We start from the raw sequence: 21,237 nt of genomic DNA on the forward strand, positions 1-21,237 counted from the left end.
TACAGAGGACGTTGCCGCGCTGCGCGAGCTTGCCACAACATGTGGGTTTGACAACATTAGAGACGAAATGATACGTGACCAGATCATCGAGCATATCCATTGTGCAAAGATACGCGACAGACTGCTAGGACAAGCAGAGGCAAATTTGACACTTGAAAGGACACTCCAGATTGCATGCCAGGCGGAAGCTGCCATCGTGTATGCGCGCACGCTAGGTTCAGAGTCCCAGGTTCCCGTGCAAGCTGTAACGGCGAAGCCTAAACGTCCATTCAAAAATAAAGGGAAATACAACCGCTCTGCAGAGCCTGCAAACGCCACTCCAAGACAGGACAGATGCTGTTTTAGGTGTGGGTCGTCTACTCATCTTGCAAATGCTCCAGACTGCCCTGCCCTGAAGATGACTTGTCGGAAATGCAATAAAGTAGGTCATTTTGCCAAAGTTTGTAAATCTTCTGAAAGGTCAGGTGAAAGGTCTACCAAAAAAGTAGGTGAAGTTGTTGTGCAAGTGCTGGGAATTAACGCAACCCAACCAGCTCAGAAAATATCATGTGAAGTGACTATTAATGCCAAGTCAACTTCTTGCCCAGTAGAGTTAGTGGTGGATACGGGCGCCGCTGTGTCCATCATTCCTGAACCCGTCTACAGAGAGCATTTCAGCGATGTGCCCCTGACAGAACCAGAGGTTAAGTTAGTGTCATATACAAAGTCAGACATCCCAGTAATAGGCTGTCTATCAGCTACAGTGCAGACTGAAGATACTACAGTTCCGGCTACACTATACATTGTGAAAAAGACAGGTACCGCTGTCTTGGGGATGGACTTATTCAGGGCTCTGAGACTTTCTATAGTAAATAATACTGTGCTCTCAACTGCGGCTCCAGTGACAGAGGTTAAAACTGGACCAGTGAAACTGGGCTTAGCCAAGGGTTTTGTCCACCGTGTTAAAGTGAAGAAGTGCAATGAAGCAGTACAGCCCGTCCAACAGAGGCTGAGGAGACTTCCCCTCTCCGTGAGACAAGCTGTCTCCACAGAACTTGAGAGACTGTTAGAAATGGACGTGATAGAGAGGATTGATGCATCTCCATGGGTTTCACCCATCGTGGTCACGCGACGGAAGAACGGTGCGGTGAGACTGTGCGTGGACTTACGTGAGCCTAACAAGGCTATAGTGATGGACAGTTACCCACTTCCACACATGGATGACTTGTTCTCCGAGATTAGCGGTGCTACTGTATATTCTTCCATAGATCTCGCAAACGCATATCATCAAGTCCTTTTAGCGCCAGAAAGCCGGGATTTAACCGCATTCGTAACGCACGACGGACTTTTCAGGTTCAAACGGGTCCCATACGGGCTGTGCTCCGCCCCAAGTGCATTCTCCAAGATGTCGCTCGTACTTAAAGGCCTCAAGGGGGTCCAGTACTACTTGGACGATGTCATAGTGTATGGCAAGGTCAAGGAGGACCACGACTGCAACCTGCAGGAGGTGCTCGCCGCTATCAAGGGCGCTGGCCTCCAACTAAACGAGGAAAGATGCCAGTTTAACCGGTCCAGCCTGCAGTTCCTTGGGCACACGATCTCTGCCCAGGGCCTGCAGCCACTCACCGTGCACATCAGAGCCATTACAGAGGCTCCAGTGCCAAGTGATGCTACAACACTTCGCTCATTTCTAGGGCTCACGGCGTGGTACCAGAAGTTTGTAAACAACTATGCGTCGCTCGTGGAGCCTATGCGAGCATGTCTGCGTGAGGACACATTTCAGTGGACTTCAGCAGCTCAGGAGAGCTTCGAGGCAGTGAAGGACCGTATTGTAAACAGCCCAGCGCTGTCCGTCTTCGACCCCAGCCTCCCCACCTACGTGTCTACGGACGCATCCGATTATGGCTTGGGGGCCGTACTGACACAACTACACCCGGATGGGACAGAACGTACAGTTGCATGTGCCTCACGCACACTCAACCCCGCTGAACGCAGGTACTCCATTATTGAAAAGGAGGCGTTGGCCTGCATGTGGGCCGCTGAAAAATGGAGGACCTTCTTATGGGGTACTAGGTTTACACTACGCACGGACCACCAGGCTTTGACCACACTACTTGCAACAAAAGGCCTGGGCCGCGCAGGGATGCGTATTGCGCGTTGGTCTGCGAGACTACTGTGCTTTACATACGACGTGGAGTACCGTCCTGGCTCACAAAACCAGGTGGCCGACTGCTTTTCCCGGTTGCCCCTCCCTGCAGACGAGGATACAGAGCCAGTGACCGAGCCGGAGCTTGTTGCTCTGTTGGACACAGAACTGAAAGCTCTTTCAGTAAAAGACTTTACGGAGGCATGTGAGGCGTGCCCTGAGCTCACAGCTCTTAGAGCACAGATAAACAGGGGCTGGCCTAAGACAGCTAAGTCCCTACCAGACGAGCTCAAACCATACTTCGCCACGAGAAATGAACTGTCAATACAGGATGTGATTATTTACAGGGGGCCTCACCGACGACTTGTGCCAGTTGCCCTACGGAAGCAGCTGGTGGACTTGGCACACGAGACACACCAAGGGGTGGTCCGCACCAAACAGAGGCTACGGGACTTATACTGGTGGCCCGGTATGGACACGTGTGTGCAGGAGACTATCCGCTCATGTGGATCGTGCCAGATGAATGATAAAAGTGCCAAGACGCATTCTGCTCCTCTCCAGCCCATCCCACTCCCGGATGCCCCATGGCAGAAAGTGGGGATAGACATAGTGGGACCGTTCGAGTCAGCTACTTGGGACTGTCGCTTTGCTGTGACGCTGACTGACTACTACACAAAGTGGCCAGAGGTCGCTTTCACTTCAACTATCACTACCGCGGCAATCACTACCTTCCTGTCTGCTGTGTTCTCCCGGTTTGGAAATCCTATCGAACTGGTGAGTGACAATGGAACACAATTCACCTCTACCGAGTTTGCAGACTACCTTGCAGCGAGAGACATTAAACACAGTAGAGTGTCTCTTCACTATCCACAAGCGAATGGAGCCGTGGAGCGCTGGAACCGCGTTCTCAAAGAAACACTACTCTCTGCTGAGCAGGAGAGAAGGCCATGGAAGCCATACGTACAGGATTTCTTGTCCACCTACCGTGCTACCCCACATGGCACCACTGGGGTGTCACCGTATGAACTCATGTACAACCGACTGATGCGCACCAAAGTGAACATTGGCCCTGCACGAAAACCTGACCCACTGTCGGAGGAACAACTACGCAGTCGGGTTGCTGCCAAACAGGAGGCACCGAAAACCTACACTGACAAGAAAAGGGGAGCACGTGTGCCTAAGATCAAAGAGGGAAGCTTAGTCAGAGTGAGGAAACCTTTCCAGGTGAAAAAGGGACTGTCTAAGTTTCAGAGACCGACCCGAGTGATACGCAAAGCTGGTTTGAGTGCTTATGTGCTAGAGGATGGGCGTACGTGGAACGCTGCCCACCTCTCTCTGGTCCCTGAAAGCGGAACAAACAGGGAATCCGATCCAGAGCCAGTTGCCAACCCTGCTCCAGTGCCGGAGTCGGCCCGACAACCTGAGCCGCCCCAACAACCTGTTGGCACTGGGGTCATGGAGAGACCTGTGAGAGTAAGAAAGGAGCCTGCTTGGCTGAAGGACTATGACCACTAGTTAGTCCAATGGACGGTGAGAAATGAGGAGAGAATAAGTGGATGTGAAAATGTGAAAAAAAATGTTGATACTAAAATGTGAAAAAAAACAACAATGCTGTGACTAAGGAAAAAAGGAAATGTTTGTTTTGCACTGATTTTGATTGATACCAGGTTACTGTGATTTTAGTGCCTTGTGATTGAAAGTGCCTATGTTACACTGATTAACATTTTTGGGATTACAGGTTCAAGAGTTCCTGCTATATTTTATTTACAGTAATATTACAGTGGAACTGTGGTTGATGGTTATTATAACATTTCTATTGTGGGAAGTTGTGTTGATGCTGATAGCACTTGAGTTATTGTACTACTGATGTCTGTGACATGGGACATCGTATTTTCATGTACGGGTAAGCTTCTTAAGAGAGGGGGAAATATGTTGTGTAGTCGGTTCATTCATTGTTCATGCATTGCAATACCACCACGCCACCAGAGGGCGCAGTAGCCTAATGATTGTTGCTGAGTGTAGTACGGTGCTGAGGGTGATGAAGAAGTGAGATAAAAAGAAAGGAGTTGAAAAACGTACGGTGCTCGTCTCTTGCCTCGTTATTATTTTACAGCTATACTAATGTGATAAAGTCTAGTATAGGACAGATAGGCTCCAGCATCTCCGCGACCCTGGGAGCAGGACAAGCGGTTCAGATAGTGGATGGATGGATGGACTGTTAATACTGTAACGACCCAACCCGGTATCACACCAAAGCGTGTAATACACCCGCTGGTCCAGCGTGTCAGTGTCACGGTTTGCCTCGCTCAGTTGTGAAAAGTACACACGTGTATGAAGGTGCCGTGCCAGCAGGGGGCGATGATTAAGGGGTGAAGGCAGGTTAAGGTTAGGGTTAGGGTTAGGGTTAAGGGTTGGGTTAGGGTTGGGGTTGGGTTAGGGTTAGGTTAGGGTTAGAGTTGGGTTAGGGTTATGTGAGGGATTTTGGAAAATGCTGTATGCTTCTTTTCCTCCGTGGGGAGTTGCTGGCATTGAGTTAATCATCGCCCCCTGCTGGCACTGCACCTTCATACACGCGTGTACTTTTCACGCCTGAGCGAGGCAAACCGTGACACTGACACGCTGGACCAGTGTGTATATTACACGCTTTGGCGTGAAACCGTGAAAACGACCACAGGTGACCAGACTCGCTAGCCCGTTGGGTAACGGGTCTGACCCTTTAGTTGACTGGTTAGCGTAGTCGCCCGTGGTGCGGGAGACCCGGGTTCGCTTCCCGGCTGCGGCGGATTCCCGGCTGCCCCCCTGAATTCCTCACATTGGTGTCAGAAGTGGGATGGTGAGACCGTGAGGCCACCGGAAGCGCTTGCTCTCAGAGGCGCGAGGATTTATTGTCATTTGACTGAATTTATTATGGTGCCTTAGTTACCATTCTTTGTTGTCTAGAAACACTGAATTGTGTGCGATATAAGTCATTTTTGTTAGGGTCAGGGTTTTTATTTCTGTGAGATCAAGTTGGGGGCGACCCAACAACACTGGGTCTAAAATAGTTTGACTAACCTACAGCAGAAGTCCCAAAGCAATTTCTGGACCAGCTAATTTAACTTACCTCTTCCCTGCTGAGCCTTATAGGTTAATTAAAAATGTGGCTCTGTCACTGTTTTTGCCCATGATGTTATAAAGAAACCTAACTTACAGTGAGGAATTTCCTAAATAATGCACTATAAATAAGCATACCATTCAGTACAGCTCTGACCCCCTCACTATGCATTAATAGTAACACTTTAAATGAGTTTGGTCACCGACAGCAGCTGTTGGGCCCCTCGAGAAGAGGGGTTTTGCACAAGCCCCTGTCCATATATGGATAATCTTTGCAAGGATGGTGGTCCCATTTGGGTCAGGGACGTCTCGCCAGACACGGCGCTATCCCAGCCATCATCACGTTGCCTCTCTGCTTGCCGAGCAGCTGTCGTATTTAAGATCGCCCCTCCAGAATCACTGGGCTCACTGACCGGGGCAGCATTTCAAAGCCAGGGGGAACAACGGCGAGATGGTACGTACATTAAAAACATCTCCTTCTTCTCTTAGTGGGTTCTTCTCTGTTGACGCTTTTATATTTACTGAAACAAAAACTAAAATTGCACTTTGCCATACTATTTATTTATTTATTTATGATTAATTAATTTATGTATGCATTTATTTTACTATTACAGAAATGCTTTACTATTTATTTATTTGTTTGGTTATTTATTTATGATTAATTAATTTATGTATGTATTTATTTTACTATTACAGAAATGCTTTACTATTTATTTATTTATTTGTTTATTTATTTATGATTAATTAATTTATGTATGTATTTATTTTACTATTACAGAAATGCTTTACTATTTATTTATTTGTTTGTTTATTTATTTATGATTAATTAATTAATTAATTTATGTATTTATTTATTTTACTACTATAAAAATGCTTTACTTTTTATTTATTTAGTTATGCTTTATTTATTTGTTTATTTTACTACTATAAAAATGCTTCACTATGTATTGCTATCATACTGTGGTGATGTAAGATCCATAGTTTACTGAAATTATTTCTCTAATTAGGCAAGTAGAAAGACGAAGAAGAAGGAGGGAGGCGCCAAAAGGGCCCAGAGAGCCTCCTCCAACGTCTTCTCCATGTTTGAACAAACTCAGATCCAGGAGTTCAAGGAGGTGAGGTCACATTTGAGGCATGTTTTTTCTTTTTTAAATGGCAGATTCACTGAATGATCTTTGGGGTTGCACTAACATGGTTTATGTTGGCAGGCCTTTACACTTATCGACCAAAACCGTGACGGGTTTATCGATAAAGAAGACCTGAAAGACACGTATGCGTCACTGGGTTTGTATCTTGGAAAGTCCCCTCAGCCATATTCATACGCGTCACCACAAATCCAGCTAAATGATCCCAAAAAACGTGTTCACAGGAAAGCTGAATGTGAAGGACGGTGAGCTGGAAGACATGCTGAAGGAGGCCACCGGCCCCATCAACTTCACCATGTTCCTCAGCCTGTTTGGAGAGAAGCTTCATGGTGGGCCTCGAACGAGCACCCGTTCTTTAACCAGTCGTGTGAACAAACACTGTTTATCGATAAAATCAACGACCTACATATGAAGAATGCTTTGTGGCAACAGTGACACTTCCTTATCGTTCTTACTTCACTTCCCTGTTTTGGTGGTTGGTGGTGTGCAGGCACAGATCCTGAAGATACCGTCATAAACGCCTTCAAAATGTTTGATTCTGACGCCAGGGGCTACATACACAAAGACGAGTGAGTTGTCTCCTGGCTCTTGTTTGGCCTCGGATTATCTCTGTTACCATCTACACCGGAGTAACCTTTGCTGTGTTTGTTCCTCGTTACTAACAACTTTTGCAGATTGCAGAACTTACTGATGACGCAAGCAGACAAGTTCACATCTGAGGAGGTAAACAGCTCCACCAACTGTTTGATCAGTGGGTTACGCATGTCCCCTTACTTCCCATAAGCTGTTCCTGTTTCTTGCGGGCTGATAAAGTGTGTGATCACATCTGGTCATTTTCAGGTTCAGCAGATGTTCCAGTCATCGGATATTGACGCCGGTGGCAACTTGGATTACAAATCCCTTTGTTACATTATCACACATGGGGAGCAGCAAGAAGAGTAGAATGACACAAGGGGCTACACAAATAAAACTGACTTGACTTGACTTGTCCTCTGTCTTTGTTCACGTGTCTGCCGCAGTCGGTTCTGTGCACCAGGGATGCACCAGTGCTCTTCTGTGACTGGGGAATTACACTCCAGTGCCTCCTTTCCTCTTAAAATAAGCCAGGTGAATATCACAACTTCACTGGTTATTCATCACTTTGTACATAAAAAAACACGGCATAACGGTGGTATATGGGCAGCACGGTGGCGCAGTGGTTAGCGCTGCCGCCTCACAGCAAGAAGGTCCTGGGTTCGAACCCCGGGGTTGTCCAACCTTGGGGGGGGGGTCATCACAGGTCGTCCTCTGTGTGGAGTTTGCATGTTCTCCCTGTGTCTGCGATGGGTTTCCTCCCACCATCAAGAAGACACGCATGTTAGGGTTAACTGTTGTCTTCCGGGTCAAAATCGACTTAGGGTCATGTTTGACCCTAAGACATGTTTGGGTCATATTTGACCCTATAAAAATGAGGGGTGTCCACTGATTAAACGCAGTCTTTCTGCACTGTGCAGAGGGAAAACCCAGATAGTCACCGAGTTTGTGACTGTTTCTTCCTGCAAAATGGATTTGGATTTTAAAACTAAATGAAGTTGCTTTCATTTAGAGGGCTACTGAGGTGGGTCATAAATACCCCTTAAGACCAGGGCAGTATACAGAATGTGTGGACAACACTTAATACTCCTGTCTGTGCCCCTGAGCGAGGCATGGCAAGACGAACTGGAGTCGGCTGCCTGCTGCTCCTAGCTACACAGCTAGGATGGGTTACATGCAGAGGAAGAATTTCCCCATGGGGATCAATACAGGATAACAAAATCAAAAATCCAAATTGCAAAGGCATGCACTGTGCGCTCTTTCCCAATTCTCCAGTATCACAAGTTATTGACGATTCAAAACTGATCGGCAGACTCGAAAACATTGTACGGCGCAGAAACCTTTCCAAAAAGGAAACACGCCAATAGTCTTGAGCAGAAGAACAGATTGTGAGTGAAATTCATTAAAATGTTTGAGGAATTTTATTTACAACATTTGCTTGTTTACAGTCCAGTGTCAAGTGTCCGTGGCAGTGCAATATTCCAGCTCCAGTACAGGCTTTAGGCGGGACGCTTCGCTGATGACAGTCCGTTTTACATCAGGGTTTGTTACTCCGCTACCCTGATACCGGGATCAGAGGCACGCTGGTGCCCGAGCTTCTGCCAGAACATAGAAGGCCAAGGAGAACCCGGGGAGCCGTAGAGCTTCTCCTGGTAGAAAATGGCGTCCTTTAAGCTCAGGAAGAGTGTGGTCATCCACCATCTGCAACACTTCTCCATTTAGCCTTACAGACCTGCGTTTCACAGTGCACTGTTAACCATCATGCCATTTATTCAAACATTACTGCAGGGAGTAGAAACACATTGATTTTACTACAAACTGTTTGTACCTTACACGTTTCTTGCAATTTAAGATATACATTGAGATCTATAGTTTATGGTGGATAGGTGACAAATGAATAAAGTGAAGGCATCAGGGGTGGCTGGTACCTGGAGAGGAGCCCGTCCTTGCTCGGCTGGTCTGACTGAAGAACAAAGGCCTCCACTGTGGTGGTGGAGATATTGGCAGGCAACAATATCTTGGCCGGATTCTTACTTAGGTTCATGACCATCAGTGTGAGGGCTCCACTTCTGTAACGTGTTCTGCGAAACACCGTAGTGGGATGGCTCAGTTTGATGTTATAAGTAAATGAAACAAATTAAAATCTTAGAATGGAAATACCTCTTCTTGTCAGCACAGTGCAAATACATCCGCACTCTCTTACTGCGGCCGAAGGTGGAATTTGCCTGGATCCTCAAAACCTCTTGCCCAACGAGCCTCTTGTACAGAACTGATAACCAGTAGTCCTACCAAGGAGATCAATCACCCAGTTAAGGTTCGTGGTTTTAACGTGCAAAAAGTCAAGAATCATTAAAACAGAAAGTCAAAGAGGAAGTCACACCAGGTAGTTAAAATAAAAGGGATCAGTCACTGTTGTCAGTATCGGACTACTGCTAAGAAAAAAAACTAAGTCAGGCGAACAAAAAGATGCTTAATTGTGCAGAATGTGGGGTGTTTGCCATGCAACTGCAGGCCGTAGTGAGTTAACACTAGCATACCTTCGTGTGCGTTTCGAGGAGGTTCGAATAAGCCGACAAGTATTCTTGAGGTATTTTGGCTTTACTCAACACGTCCACGAGGGAATATGGCCACTCGATAACCCTCATGACATGCACAAGTTCACACACTGATCCCTCTACCAAGTTTAGAGAATTTAGTACTGCAAAAATCGAATGAAGTATTCAGAGAATATAATGTTCTTATTTGACAGCCACCTTTCAGGACACCCAAGGCCAACCAGCTAAAATATAGTAGTTTAATAACCATCCATCCATCCATCCATCCATCCATCCATCCATCCATCCATCCATCCATCATCCAAACAACTTATCCTGCTCTCAGGGTTGCAGGGATGTGGGAGCCTATCCCAGCAGTCACTGGGCAGCAGGCAGGGAGACACCCTGGACAGGCCGCCAGACCATTACAGGGCCCACACACACACACATTCACACCTAGGGACAATTCAGTACGGCCAGTTCACCTGACCTACATGTCTTTGGACTGTGGGAGGAAACCCACGCAGACAACGGGGAGAACATGCAAACTCCACACAGAGGACGACCCCCAAGGTTGGACTACCCCAGGGCTTGAACCCAGGACCTTCTTGCTGTGAGGTGACCGCGCTAACCACTGCGCCACCGTGCCACCCATGCTTATTGAATATACTGTGTTGGACATGGCTGCCCTAGCTCAATAACAGAAACACACATTTTGAAAATAAGCACAGAGAATTTATAGATACATAGAAAATAACAACAACAACACTAAAGGGTCAGCATAAAAAGACCATGATCAAACGAGGGGCAGCGTGCCGTGTGAGCCTGGGAGGTGCTGGTGATAGGCCATGTTGAACAGGTGAGTTCGGAGTAGTTTTATGAAAGAGGGTATTGTCTCTGCATGTCTGACGAGTGTGGGGAGTGTGGGGAGTTTGGGGCCACAGAGCTGAAAGCTCGTGGCGGAGGCGAAAGAACGTGGAGTGATGTTCTTCATGTGAGGTATAAAGGACAGGTTGACCGCCAGGTGACACTGAGGCTCTTCACATGTGACTATAGCTGTCACTGGATATAGTAAAGTTGGGCAATTACACACAACTTGGTTTCTGTGTATTGAATGCTCTGGATCAGGGATGGGCAACATGATCCAGAAAGGGCCGGTGGGTGCCGGTCTCTGTTCCAACCAAGCAGTTACACACCTGATTCTATTAGTCCACCAATAGTCTTGCTCCAACCAAGCAGTTACACACCTGAGTCTATTAGTCAACCAGTAGTCTTGCTCCAACCAAGCAGTTACACACCTGAGTCTATTAGTCAACCAATAGTCTTGCTCCAACCAAGCAGTTACACACATGAGTCTATTAGTCAACCAATAGTCTTGCTCCAACCAAGCAGTTACACACATGAGTCTATTAGTCAACCAATAGTCTTGCTCCAACCAAGCAGTTACACACATGAGTCTATTAGTCAACCAATAGTCTTGCTCCAACCAAGCAGTTACACACCTGAGTCTATTAGTCAACCAATAGTCTTGCTCCAACCAAGCAGTTACACACCTGAGTCTATTAGTCAACCAGTAGTCTTGCTCCAACCAAGCAGTTACACACCTGAGTCTATTAGTCAACCAATAGTCTTGCTCCAACCAAGCAGTTACACACCTGAGTCTATTAGTCAACCACTAGTCTTGTTCCAATCAAGCAGTTACACACCTGAGTCTATTAGTCAACCAATAGTCTTGCTCCAACCAAGCAGTTACACACCTGAGTCTATTAGTCAACCAATAGTCTTGCTCCAACCAAGCAGTTACACGCCTGAGTCTATTAGTCAACCAATAGTCTTGCTCCAACCAAGCAGTTACACACGAGTCTATTAGTCAACCAATAGTCTTGCTCCAACCAAGCAGTTACACACATGAGTCTATTAGTCAACCAATAGTCTTGCTCCAACCAAGCAGTTACACACCTGAGTCTATTAGTCAACCAATAGTCTTGCTCCAACCAAGCAGTTACACACATGAGTCTATTAGTCAACCAATAGTCTTGCTCCAACCAAGCAGTTACACACCTGAGTCTATTAGTCCACCAATAGTCTTGCTCCAACCAAGCAGTTACACACCTGAGTCTATTAGTCAACCAATAGTCTTGCTCCAACCAAGCAGTTACACACATGAGTCTATTAGTCAACCAATAGTCTTGTTCCAACCAAGCAGTTACACACATGAGTCTATTAGTCCACCAATAGTCTTGCTCCAACCAAGAGGTTACACACCTGAGTCTGTTAGTCAACCAGTAGTCTTGCTCCAACCAAGAGGTTACACACCTGAGTCTGTTAGTCAACCAGTAGTCTTGCTCCAACCAAGAGATTACACACCTGAGTCTATTAGTCAACCAATAGTCTTGTTCCAACCAAGCAGTTACACACATGAGTCTATTAGTCAACCAATGGTGTTTGCGAAGGATCTTGATTTGTAGACTCAGGTGTGTAAGTGCTTGGTTGAAACAAAGACCTGCACCCATACCGGGCCTTTCTGGATCATGTTGCCCATCCCTGCCTGGTGTATGACAGAAACAACTATTAGATTGCATCGTGTGTATCAGTATATGGGCATGTGTTTTGATTTGAATTACTTACAGGAAGAGGATCTAGGTCGTCGTCAAGTAGGTGGTAACTCCCAGATCCAATAAAAACCTGTCTGATAACAACGTCCAAGCCCAGTTTGGCTCCAAGCCCCAACTTGTCAAGCCACCTGCAGCCATTTGGCATTCATAACATTGAAATGTGTTACACAACATTCACACACAACTGTGCTAATAAATAATAAATGGATCTTTTGTAGATCTGTCTACTAATCAGTTGGAAATAATCACCAAAACAAATGTTGTTTTGCTTCATGGTTTATGGGACAAAGAGGTTATGACCTTGAAGATTGCCAGTTTTTTTTTAACCTACAGACACTTCTGCTCATAGTGACTGCTGTTGTACTTGAGCAACCCAGATCCTGGAGATCTATTCAGAATGAACCAGTTGCCAGTGCTTTAACACCAGCACCCTCCCAACTGTCCAACTAGAAGAACACGATTCAACCTCGCCCAACCGCCCAACTAGAAGAACATGATTCAACCTCGCCCAACCGCCCAACTAGAAGAACATGATTCAACCTCGCCCAACTAGAAGAACATGATTCAACCTCGCCCAACCGCCCAACCAGAAGAACATGATTCAACCTCGCCCAACCGCCTAACTAGAAGAACATGATTCAACCTCGCCCAACCAGAAGAACATGATTCAACCTCGCCCAACTGCCCAACTAGAAGAACATGATTCAACCTCGCCCAACTAGAAAAACATGATTCAACCTCGCCCAACCGCCTAACTAGAAGAACATGATTCAACCTCGCCCAACTAGAAGAACATGATTCAACCTCGCCCAACTGCCTAACTAGAAGAACATGATTCAACCTCACCCAACTGCCTAACTAGAAGAACATGATTCAACCTCGCCCAACTAGAAAAACATGATTCAACCTCGCCCAACCGCCTAACCAGAAGAACATGATTCAACCTCGCCCAACTGCCCAACTAGAAGAACATGATTCAACCTCGCCCAACTAGAAAAACATGATTAAACCTCGCCCAACCGCCTAACTAGAACAACATGATTCAACCTCGCCCAACTAGAAGAACATGATTCAACCTCGCCCAACTGCCTAACTAGAAGAACATGATTCAACCTCACCCAACTGCCTAACTAGAAGAACATGATTCAACCTCGCCCAACTAGAAGAACATGATTCAACCTCGCCCAACTGCCTAACTAGAAGAACATGATTCAACCTCACCCAACTGCCTAACTAGAAGAACATGATTCAACCTCGTCCAACTAGAAAAACATGATTCAACCTCGCCCAACCGCCTAACTAGAAGAACATGATTCAACCTCGCCCAACTAGAACAACATGATTCAACCTCGCCCAACCTCGCCCAACTAGAAGAACATGATTCAACCTCGCCCAACTAGAAGAACATGATTCAACCTCGCCCAACTGCCCAACTAGAAGAACATGATTCAACCTCGCCCAACCGCCCAACTAGAAGAACATGATTCAACCCTGGTTTTAGCTTTCAGTGTTGTATCTGCTGGTAAAGGTCTTCTAAAAGCCCGCTGTGCCATATCGGCATGTTAACCACCACAGCTTTACTCTTTCTTGAATTTGCAGCCACCTGCCTTCTTCTTCTTCTTCTGCGTAAGGCTGTAATGGTGCACATGTAGTGAGTCCTGTCATTTCCCCAGGAAAGTGCGACTTGATGGTGAATTTTGAAATGAGCATCCACAAAAGCGATCATGATTTTAAATTGTGTGGCTCAGCGACCACCTTCACCACTGCAGCAGCTGAGCATATCAGAAAGGATTTTTGTTTTCATGTAATTCCTCAGGACTGTGACTTGAATGTTTCAACTGTACAAATGTTTACACACAAAACTGCAATTTAAACATATGTGCATTTATTTACTGATCACCGTAAATAAATGGTAACCACACAAGTTATCTATTAACATTCTACGAGAAGAGGCTAACACATTCTTCACAGTCTTGCTGGCAAAATTAAATATTCCTTGCTGCTACATATGAGATTCAGTTTAAATAAACAGATTTTTTTTCTTCAAAATACTGTCACGAGACCTGGCCAACCGGATAAAGAGTTAATTTAATGAACCATTTTAGCTGCAGGCCTCTTCTCTTCTACCTTTGGTGCGTTAGTGGTTCATCCGCATTTAAGAATGAATGGCATCTTTAGTAGTTAATTACCTATTTTTAATTTCTACTGCAGCTGCAACATTAATTTAGCTCCATTTTTATTTAAATTGTCCTGATTTAACCTCCACATCTTAGTTTAGCACGTTTAGTTTAGTTGGGCAGTGGCCCAACCAGCCATTAGCTCAGATCAGCTAAGAATTATATCTGTATTGATTGGACACAATAGGGGACATTACCAACATTATGATGATTAAAAAAGTGGACTTTATAATTTGATTGATTTGATAATATAATAATTTCATGTGTGTGTGTGTGTGTGTGTGTGTGTGTGTGTGTGTGTGTGAATTAGACGTTAATTTGGGTGGTACGCATTCATTCATGAAATATTTGCATCAACTCACATGAATCCCGCTACAAATGTGTCAGACAGTCCCAAAGCTCCACCCCCATAGGCGGAGCTTGTCTCACCCAACCAAACGTTCTTTCCGGGAGACACTCGCTCAACGATCTAACAAAATGTGGGGGTAAACACACATCCACTTGAATGCTCTGGTATCAGCCATCAGGTAGTCAATGTTTGATTTCTCCACACAGCCACTAGAGTTCATTACCTGCAGCACTTTGCTGGTCTTCAAGGCCAGCGTGTCCAGAACCTGGGGATCTAGAAAATCCTCCAACGACGTGTCCCTTCCATTTACGTAGTAGCTAGACCGGAAGAGAGGACACAAAAACTCCCTCAGCCTGTGTTGACTGTGCACTTAAATAAAACCAATATAAAAACATTGCTGAAAACACCGAACGCAATAACGTCACATTCATACTGCGACTTGTATTCGTACGAATATATTTGAATATGTTTGTTCATATTGTCGTATATATATTATATTATGTTACACATATATTATATATAATACATATATAATACAAATGTAATGCACAGATATATAGTATATACATGTATTCGTACAAATATATTGGAACATATTTGCTCATATAATCGTATATATATGTTATACATATATTATATATAATACAAATACAATGCACACACATATATAATATATACATATATTCGTACAAATATATTTGCTCATACAGTCGTATATACGTATATTATATATATGTTATACATATATTATATATAATACAAATACAATGCACATATATAATATATACATATATTCGTACAAATATATTTGCTCATACAGTCGTATATACGTATATTATATATATATGTTATACATATATATATAATACACATAATACAAATACAATGCACAGATATATAATATATACATATAATATATTTGTTCATATAGTCGTGTACATTATATATGGTATATATTATATATGATACACACATATATAATACATATATGATACATATATAATACAGTTATATAATATATACATATAATATATTGTGAGAATTGCAGGAAAGTAGAGACGGACAATTTCTCTCATTGACTACATGAATGTGTGCGTCATTTATTCTTCTGTTCCAAATCACCATCTGAGCAACATGGCGCTGCTCCCACAATCCTCCTCCTAGCTCCACCCTGTCAACCCGGAAACCCTCTCTCAGAGGGCCCGTGTCTACCTAACCCAGAACGTCAGCCGACTATGGTGAATTGTGCTCATATAGTCCGCTACATACACCCCCCAGAATTCACCATAATAAAGAAAAGAGTCAACGTGGAGGGGGGCGGATGGCCCGGCCGCAACGGCTTCGCCGAACAGGTGCGGAGGCCGGGTGCCTACAGGAGGGGCCTTAAGGACCCTGCAGCGGCGTGGGGTAGGGCAGGAGGTGGAGGAACCTTAGCGGCCTTGTTGGGGGATGGGAGCAGGGTAGTAGGGCACTCCTGCCGTGGGGGCTGGGTAAGTCCAACAGGTGGGTCCAAGTCCAGGTGAGCCAGTTTGAGTCAATCCGCCGAAATGCGCTCTGGCTTGTTGCCGACTTCCACGATAAGCCCCCTAAGGTTCCTCCACCCCGTGCCCTACCCCCACGGTGGGGGCAACCTCCTACCCTGCCCCCACTCCCCAACAAGGCTCCTAAGGTTCCTCCACCCCCCGGCCTACCCCCATGCCGCCGCAGGGTCTTTAAGGCCCCTCCTGTAGGCACCCCAGCCTCCACACCTGTTCGGTGAAGCTGTTGTGGCCGGGCCATCCGCCCCCCTCCACGTTACCCAGAACGTCAACCGATTATGGTGAATTCTGCCCATATAGTCTGCTACAATAATGTATATATAGACCATATAGTCTGCTACAATAATGTAGCAGGCTGTATGGTCTATATATATACATATAGACTATATGGTCTATATGTATACATAGACCATATAGTCTGCTACACTATATGGTCTATATGTATATATAGACTATAGTCTGCTACAATAATGTAGCAGACTGTATGGTCTATATATACAGATAGACTATATGGTCTATATGTATATATAGACTATAGTCTGCTACAATAATGTAGCAAACTGTATGGTCTATATATACATATAGACTATAGTCTGCTACACTATATGGTCTATATGTATATATAGACTATAGTCTGCTACACTATATGGTCTATATAGACCATATAGTCTGCTACAATAATGTAGCAAACTGTATGGTCTATATATACATACAGACTATATGGTCTATATGTATATATAGACTATAGTCTGCTACAATAATGTAGGAGACTATATGGTCTATATATATATATGTATATATAGACCATATAGTCTGCTATATGGTCTATACACATACATACATTATGTATATATGTATATACACTACCGTTCAAAAGTTTGGGATCACCCAAACAATTTCGTGTTTTCCATGAAAAGTCACACTTATTCACCACCATATGTTGTGAAATGAATAGAAAATAGAGTCAAGACATTGACAAGGTTAGAAATAATGATTTGTATTTGAAATAAGATTTTTTTTACATCAAACTTTGCTTTCGTCAAAGAATCCTCCATTTGCAGCAATTACAGCATTGCAGACCTTTGGCATACTAGCTGTTAATTTGTTGAGGTAATCTGGAGAAATTGCACCCCACGCTTCCAGAAGCAGCTCCCACAAGTTGGATTGGTTGGATGGGCACTTCTTTGAGCAGATTGAGTTTCTGGAGCATCACATTTGTGGGGTCAATTAAACGCTCAAAATGGCCAGAAAAAGAGAACTTTCATCTGAAACTCGACAGTCTATTCTTGTTCTTAGAAATGAAGGCTATTCCATGCGAGAAATTGCTAAGAAATTGAAGATTTCCTACACCGGTGTGTACTACTCCCTTCAGAGGACAGCACAAACAGGCTCTAACAGGTACTATTTAATGAAGATGCCAGTTGGGGACCTGTGAGGCGTCTGTTTCTCAAACTAGAGACTCTAATGTACTTATCTTCTTGCTCAGTTGTGCAACGCGGCCTCCCACTTCTTTTTCTACTCTGGTTAGAGCCTGTTTGTGCTGTCCTCTGAAGGGAGTAGTACACACCGGTGTAGGAAATCTTCAATTTCTTAGCAATTTCTCGCATGGAATAGCCTTCATTTCTAAGAACAAGAATAGACTGTCGAGTTTCAGATGAAAGTTCTCTTTTTCTGGCCATTTTGAGCGTTTAATTGACCCCACAAATGTGATGCTCCAGAAACTCAATCTGCTCAAAGAAGTGCCCATCCAACCAATCCAACTTGTGGGAGCTGCTTCTGGAAGCGTGGGGTGCAATTTCTCCAGATTACCTCAACAAATTAACAGCTAGAATGCCAAAGGTCTGCAATGCTGTAATTGCTGCAAATGGAGGATTCTTTGACGAAAGCAAAGTTTGATGTAAAAAAAATCTTATTTCAAATACAAATCATTATTTCTAACCTTGTCAATGTCTTGACTCTATTTTCTATTCATTTCACAACATATGGTGGTGAATAAGTGTGACTTTTCATGGAAAACACAAAATTGTTTGGGTGATCCCAAACTTTTGACGGTAGTGTATATTATATATACATATAATATAACATATACACATATCATATATATTATATACATACTATATTATATATAATATATTATATATGTTCGATTATATTTGTATGAATGTAAAGTACGAATCATATTTGCACTGTGCTGAGTATGTCAATATTTAGTTGTCATGTCTGAGAAAAGGACCACGTGATGAAAGCCTCTTTGCAACGCTCATAAAGAGTCTGCTCTGGATGCAGTCAGTCATGGATATACAAAACCCCTTGCTGGTATGGTTCTACGTTGAGGTCAAACCACAGGGTGACTTACTGGTGCCAAGTGCATGCATCAATTGCCTCTGCCCCGCTCTTCAGAAACCTGCAGACATTGATAAATGCTTGGTGAAATGGTTATTCGGGCGGATATGAGGAGGAGGTTGTTTCAGCTTGTATGACAGGACCACAAACCAAATGCCACGAACAGAACATTCCAGCAAAGCAAGGGACTCTGTTGATCAAATTAACTTAGGTATGCAGCTCACGTGACATAATGACATGGTGGCATCAACTGTAACGCACCACTCGTCGACTGAGAGCTCTAAAGCAGGTTTTGTTTGCCGTTGCAGATTCCAAGTCACGGTCGTGCATTTTTACGTGCTGCCGTGTACGTTAAGTACACAGAGAGCCACAAAACCGGGGTCAAAGTCCATGTACGTGCAAACCTACATGGCCAGTAAACGTGATTCTGACTCTGGTGCTTCTAGAAATCCTATTCCAATACCTCTTCTGGAAGTTTCAGCAACTTCTGAGTCTAAGGAATCCAGGACAGACCCTCTTTTAATCAACTAAATCCCAACCTGCCGTTTTCCAAGTGGAGGCAACTTATCTCACCCTTCCAGCAGATACCTCTGGCGGTCACGTGGCTGGCTGATATCTGGCCCATACAGTCCGGCGTTGGAGTAAAATTTGGACTCTCTCATCATCTCTCGGAGATGGACAAAGTCTTGGCCGAGCTGGTACCCATCTATTTGGATGCCCGCCTTCTTCTCGTAGCTGTTGGGCTCTAATGAGAAGCACACAACATATAACGGCTTCTTATGGACCGGTTCTGCGAAGGCATGCGTCGTTATGTATTGTTGACCCAATGCATAAAATTACTTCCTGTTGGCATCATAAAATGATGCAGCAGATATTGTAGGAGGCCGCATGAAAACAAGGAAGTAAAACCTAGGGTCCACGGCGTCTCAGATAATTTATAAAAACAGAAAATTGTGTTGCCGTCTCTAAAGTTCACGAGTGCCCGTTCATGCCGAACAAGTACACACTGCATGCGTTCCAATTAGACTTAACAACCAACTGCAAATTTGATTAATTATGGAGTCTTGCCATTCCCCAGCTCCCAGGACATCCTGTACTGTTTGGATTCACAGTACTGCATCAGGGACCTGGCGTTGCTGCTGTTCCAGGCATTGCCAGGCGTCCTGAGCAGGGCGTTTAACCCGAAGATCAGGTCCAGCCCTGAGCAGTTGGCAAAAGAGTGCAGCATGTCCACGGTATGCCCTGCCATCAGGAGAGGACACGGGACTTTACAACAACGCATCTCAATTATTACCACAATGTGCACGTGTTATCATCTTCTTCATCATCATGTTCACCTTCATCATACCTGTGAACTTGACCCTTCTGTATTTCCTCTGCAGATCCTCTCTTTGTAGAAACATTTGCATTTGAGACCATTCTTCTTCAGCGTGTCCTCCAGCAGCGAGGGCGCCTCTACTTTCTCGCAGGCGTCCCCTGAACAGAAGATTTGAAGGATTAAAGCCAGGGCCGGGGGCGGGTGCAGGTTTTTGTTCCAGCCAAGCAGTTGCACACCTGATCCCACTAATCAACCAGCAGGGTCTTTGCTGAGGAACTGGATCAGGGTCCCACTAATCAACCAGCAGGGTCTTTGCTGAGGAACTGGATCAGGGTCCCCTGATCCAGTTCCTCAGCAAAGACCCTGCTGGTTGATTAGTGGGATCAGGTGTGCAACTGCTTGGTTGGCACAAAAACCTGCACCCACACTTGGCCCTGTCTGGATAAGCCGCCCCAGCCCTGGTTGTAAAGTATGTGATTAAAAAAGCCTCAAATACCATTTTTAGTATCAGGAAGCCAAATGACAACAATGTTTCCCGGAGCCAATTATTAGGCCAGCTGGATTTCAACTCACGGGCACCTGAGGCGGAGCTGCGGCGATCGTGCGGCCGGCTGGAGGTCCTCTGCGGGTTGAAGACCATGAAATCCTGTCGCGTCCCCCCGAATCTCAGAAAGGCTGGCCTTAACGCCCGCGCCAACGTCCGCAACTTTGGAGACCTTTGCGCGCACAGAAGCGTACATCTCATACTGGTGCGTCCAAACCGCGAGGACCAGAACCTCATTTCTGCTGGTTATTAAGAGAAAGCAGCGACTCGTTTGCGTGGATCAGAGAGCAGGAGTGAAGCGAGGAGCTGTGGTTGGAGCACCTACCTCAAAAGGGACATGAACTTCTCCTCGGTTGCCAGACTGGCGTCGATGGCAACGGATAGATAGCGATCGCTGACTTTCCGGAGCACGCGAGAGAGATCCGCTGTGAATTTCAGGTCCGCCAGGCGCGTGGCGTTTCCCCGGACTCGCTGCTTACGTCGATACGAAGCATCTGAGAGTCCAGCTGCCCGAAGAACAGCAGGACCATCGCCAGTCTCAATGGCTGCAGGTGATCGGGTACAGGTCAGCGCACAAGTTCCCCCTCACGGACTTCCGCGTCAAACGCCTTCGGCCGGCTCAAGCAAATGTAGAAACAAATACGGGGGGTAAGTGACAACCTACGCCCTCTGGTGGTCGGGTCACAACGGGTCTTGTCTCTTCCACGCGGAGCCTCGTTGACCAGAAGACCATCGCCCCAACTGACTGGGTAATATAACTACTAGGTGCTTATGCATCAGTGTCCAAATTCTTAAAAAATGAAAATAGGCAATACATGTAAGATTGGCATCTTCAAGACATGGTATATAATCTATCTTCTCCACGGACTGTCCCCTTGTCGGG

At 45.1% G+C, this 21,237-nt stretch overlaps 2 protein-coding genes across 2 annotated transcripts in view; one reads left to right on the forward strand and one right to left on the reverse strand.

The window, feature by feature from the left end:
• Positions 1-6,280: 6,280 nt before the first annotated feature.
• On the forward strand, positions 6,281-7,338 carry LOC130121530 (myosin light chain 5-like). Its single transcript, XM_056290364.1, has 6 exons — positions 6,281-6,333; positions 6,427-6,502; positions 6,588-6,692; positions 6,854-6,932; positions 7,038-7,086; positions 7,204-7,338. The coding sequence occupies exons 1-6, from the start codon at positions 6,298-6,300 to the stop codon at positions 7,303-7,305; spliced, it is 447 nt and encodes a 148-aa protein (XP_056146339.1). The 5' UTR covers positions 6,281-6,297; the 3' UTR covers positions 7,306-7,338.
• Positions 7,339-8,338: 1,000 nt separating this feature from the next.
• Positions 8,339-21,237, reverse strand: part of hpse (heparanase) — a 13,250-nt gene continuing 351 nt past the window's right edge. The window contains 13 exon segments of the mRNA XM_056290481.1: positions 8,339-8,668; positions 8,865-9,017; positions 9,097-9,221; positions 12,099-12,213; positions 14,625-14,731; positions 14,835-14,928; positions 18,506-18,553; positions 19,066-19,237; positions 19,561-19,734; positions 19,841-19,915; positions 19,918-19,968; positions 20,390-20,526; positions 20,680-20,938. Of these exon segments, the coding sequence (XP_056146456.1) occupies positions 8,509-8,668; positions 8,865-9,017; positions 9,097-9,221; positions 12,099-12,213; positions 14,625-14,731; positions 14,835-14,928; positions 18,506-18,553; positions 19,066-19,237; positions 19,561-19,734; positions 19,841-19,915; positions 19,918-19,968; positions 20,390-20,526; positions 20,680-20,938 (1,670 nt within the window). The 3' untranslated portion in view covers positions 8,339-8,508.

The sequence above is a fragment of the Lampris incognitus genome, chromosome 12, assembly GCF_029633865.1.
Source record: "Lampris incognitus isolate fLamInc1 chromosome 12, fLamInc1.hap2, whole genome shotgun sequence".
Classification (NCBI taxonomy): domain Eukaryota; kingdom Metazoa; phylum Chordata; class Actinopteri; order Lampriformes; family Lampridae; genus Lampris; species Lampris incognitus.

Coding starts and splice junctions, on each gene's coding strand:
- LOC130121530 (XM_056290364.1), top strand. CDS start 6,298: ATGTTTGAACAAACTCAGATCCAGGAGTTCAAGGAG. Junction 6,933..7,037: donor GGCTACATACACAAAGACGA/GTGAGTTGTCTC, acceptor CAACTTTTGCAG/ATTGCAGAACTTACTGATGA. Junction 7,087..7,203: donor ACAAGTTCACATCTGAGGAG/GTAAACAGCTCC, acceptor GGTCATTTTCAG/GTTCAGCAGATGTTCCAGTC.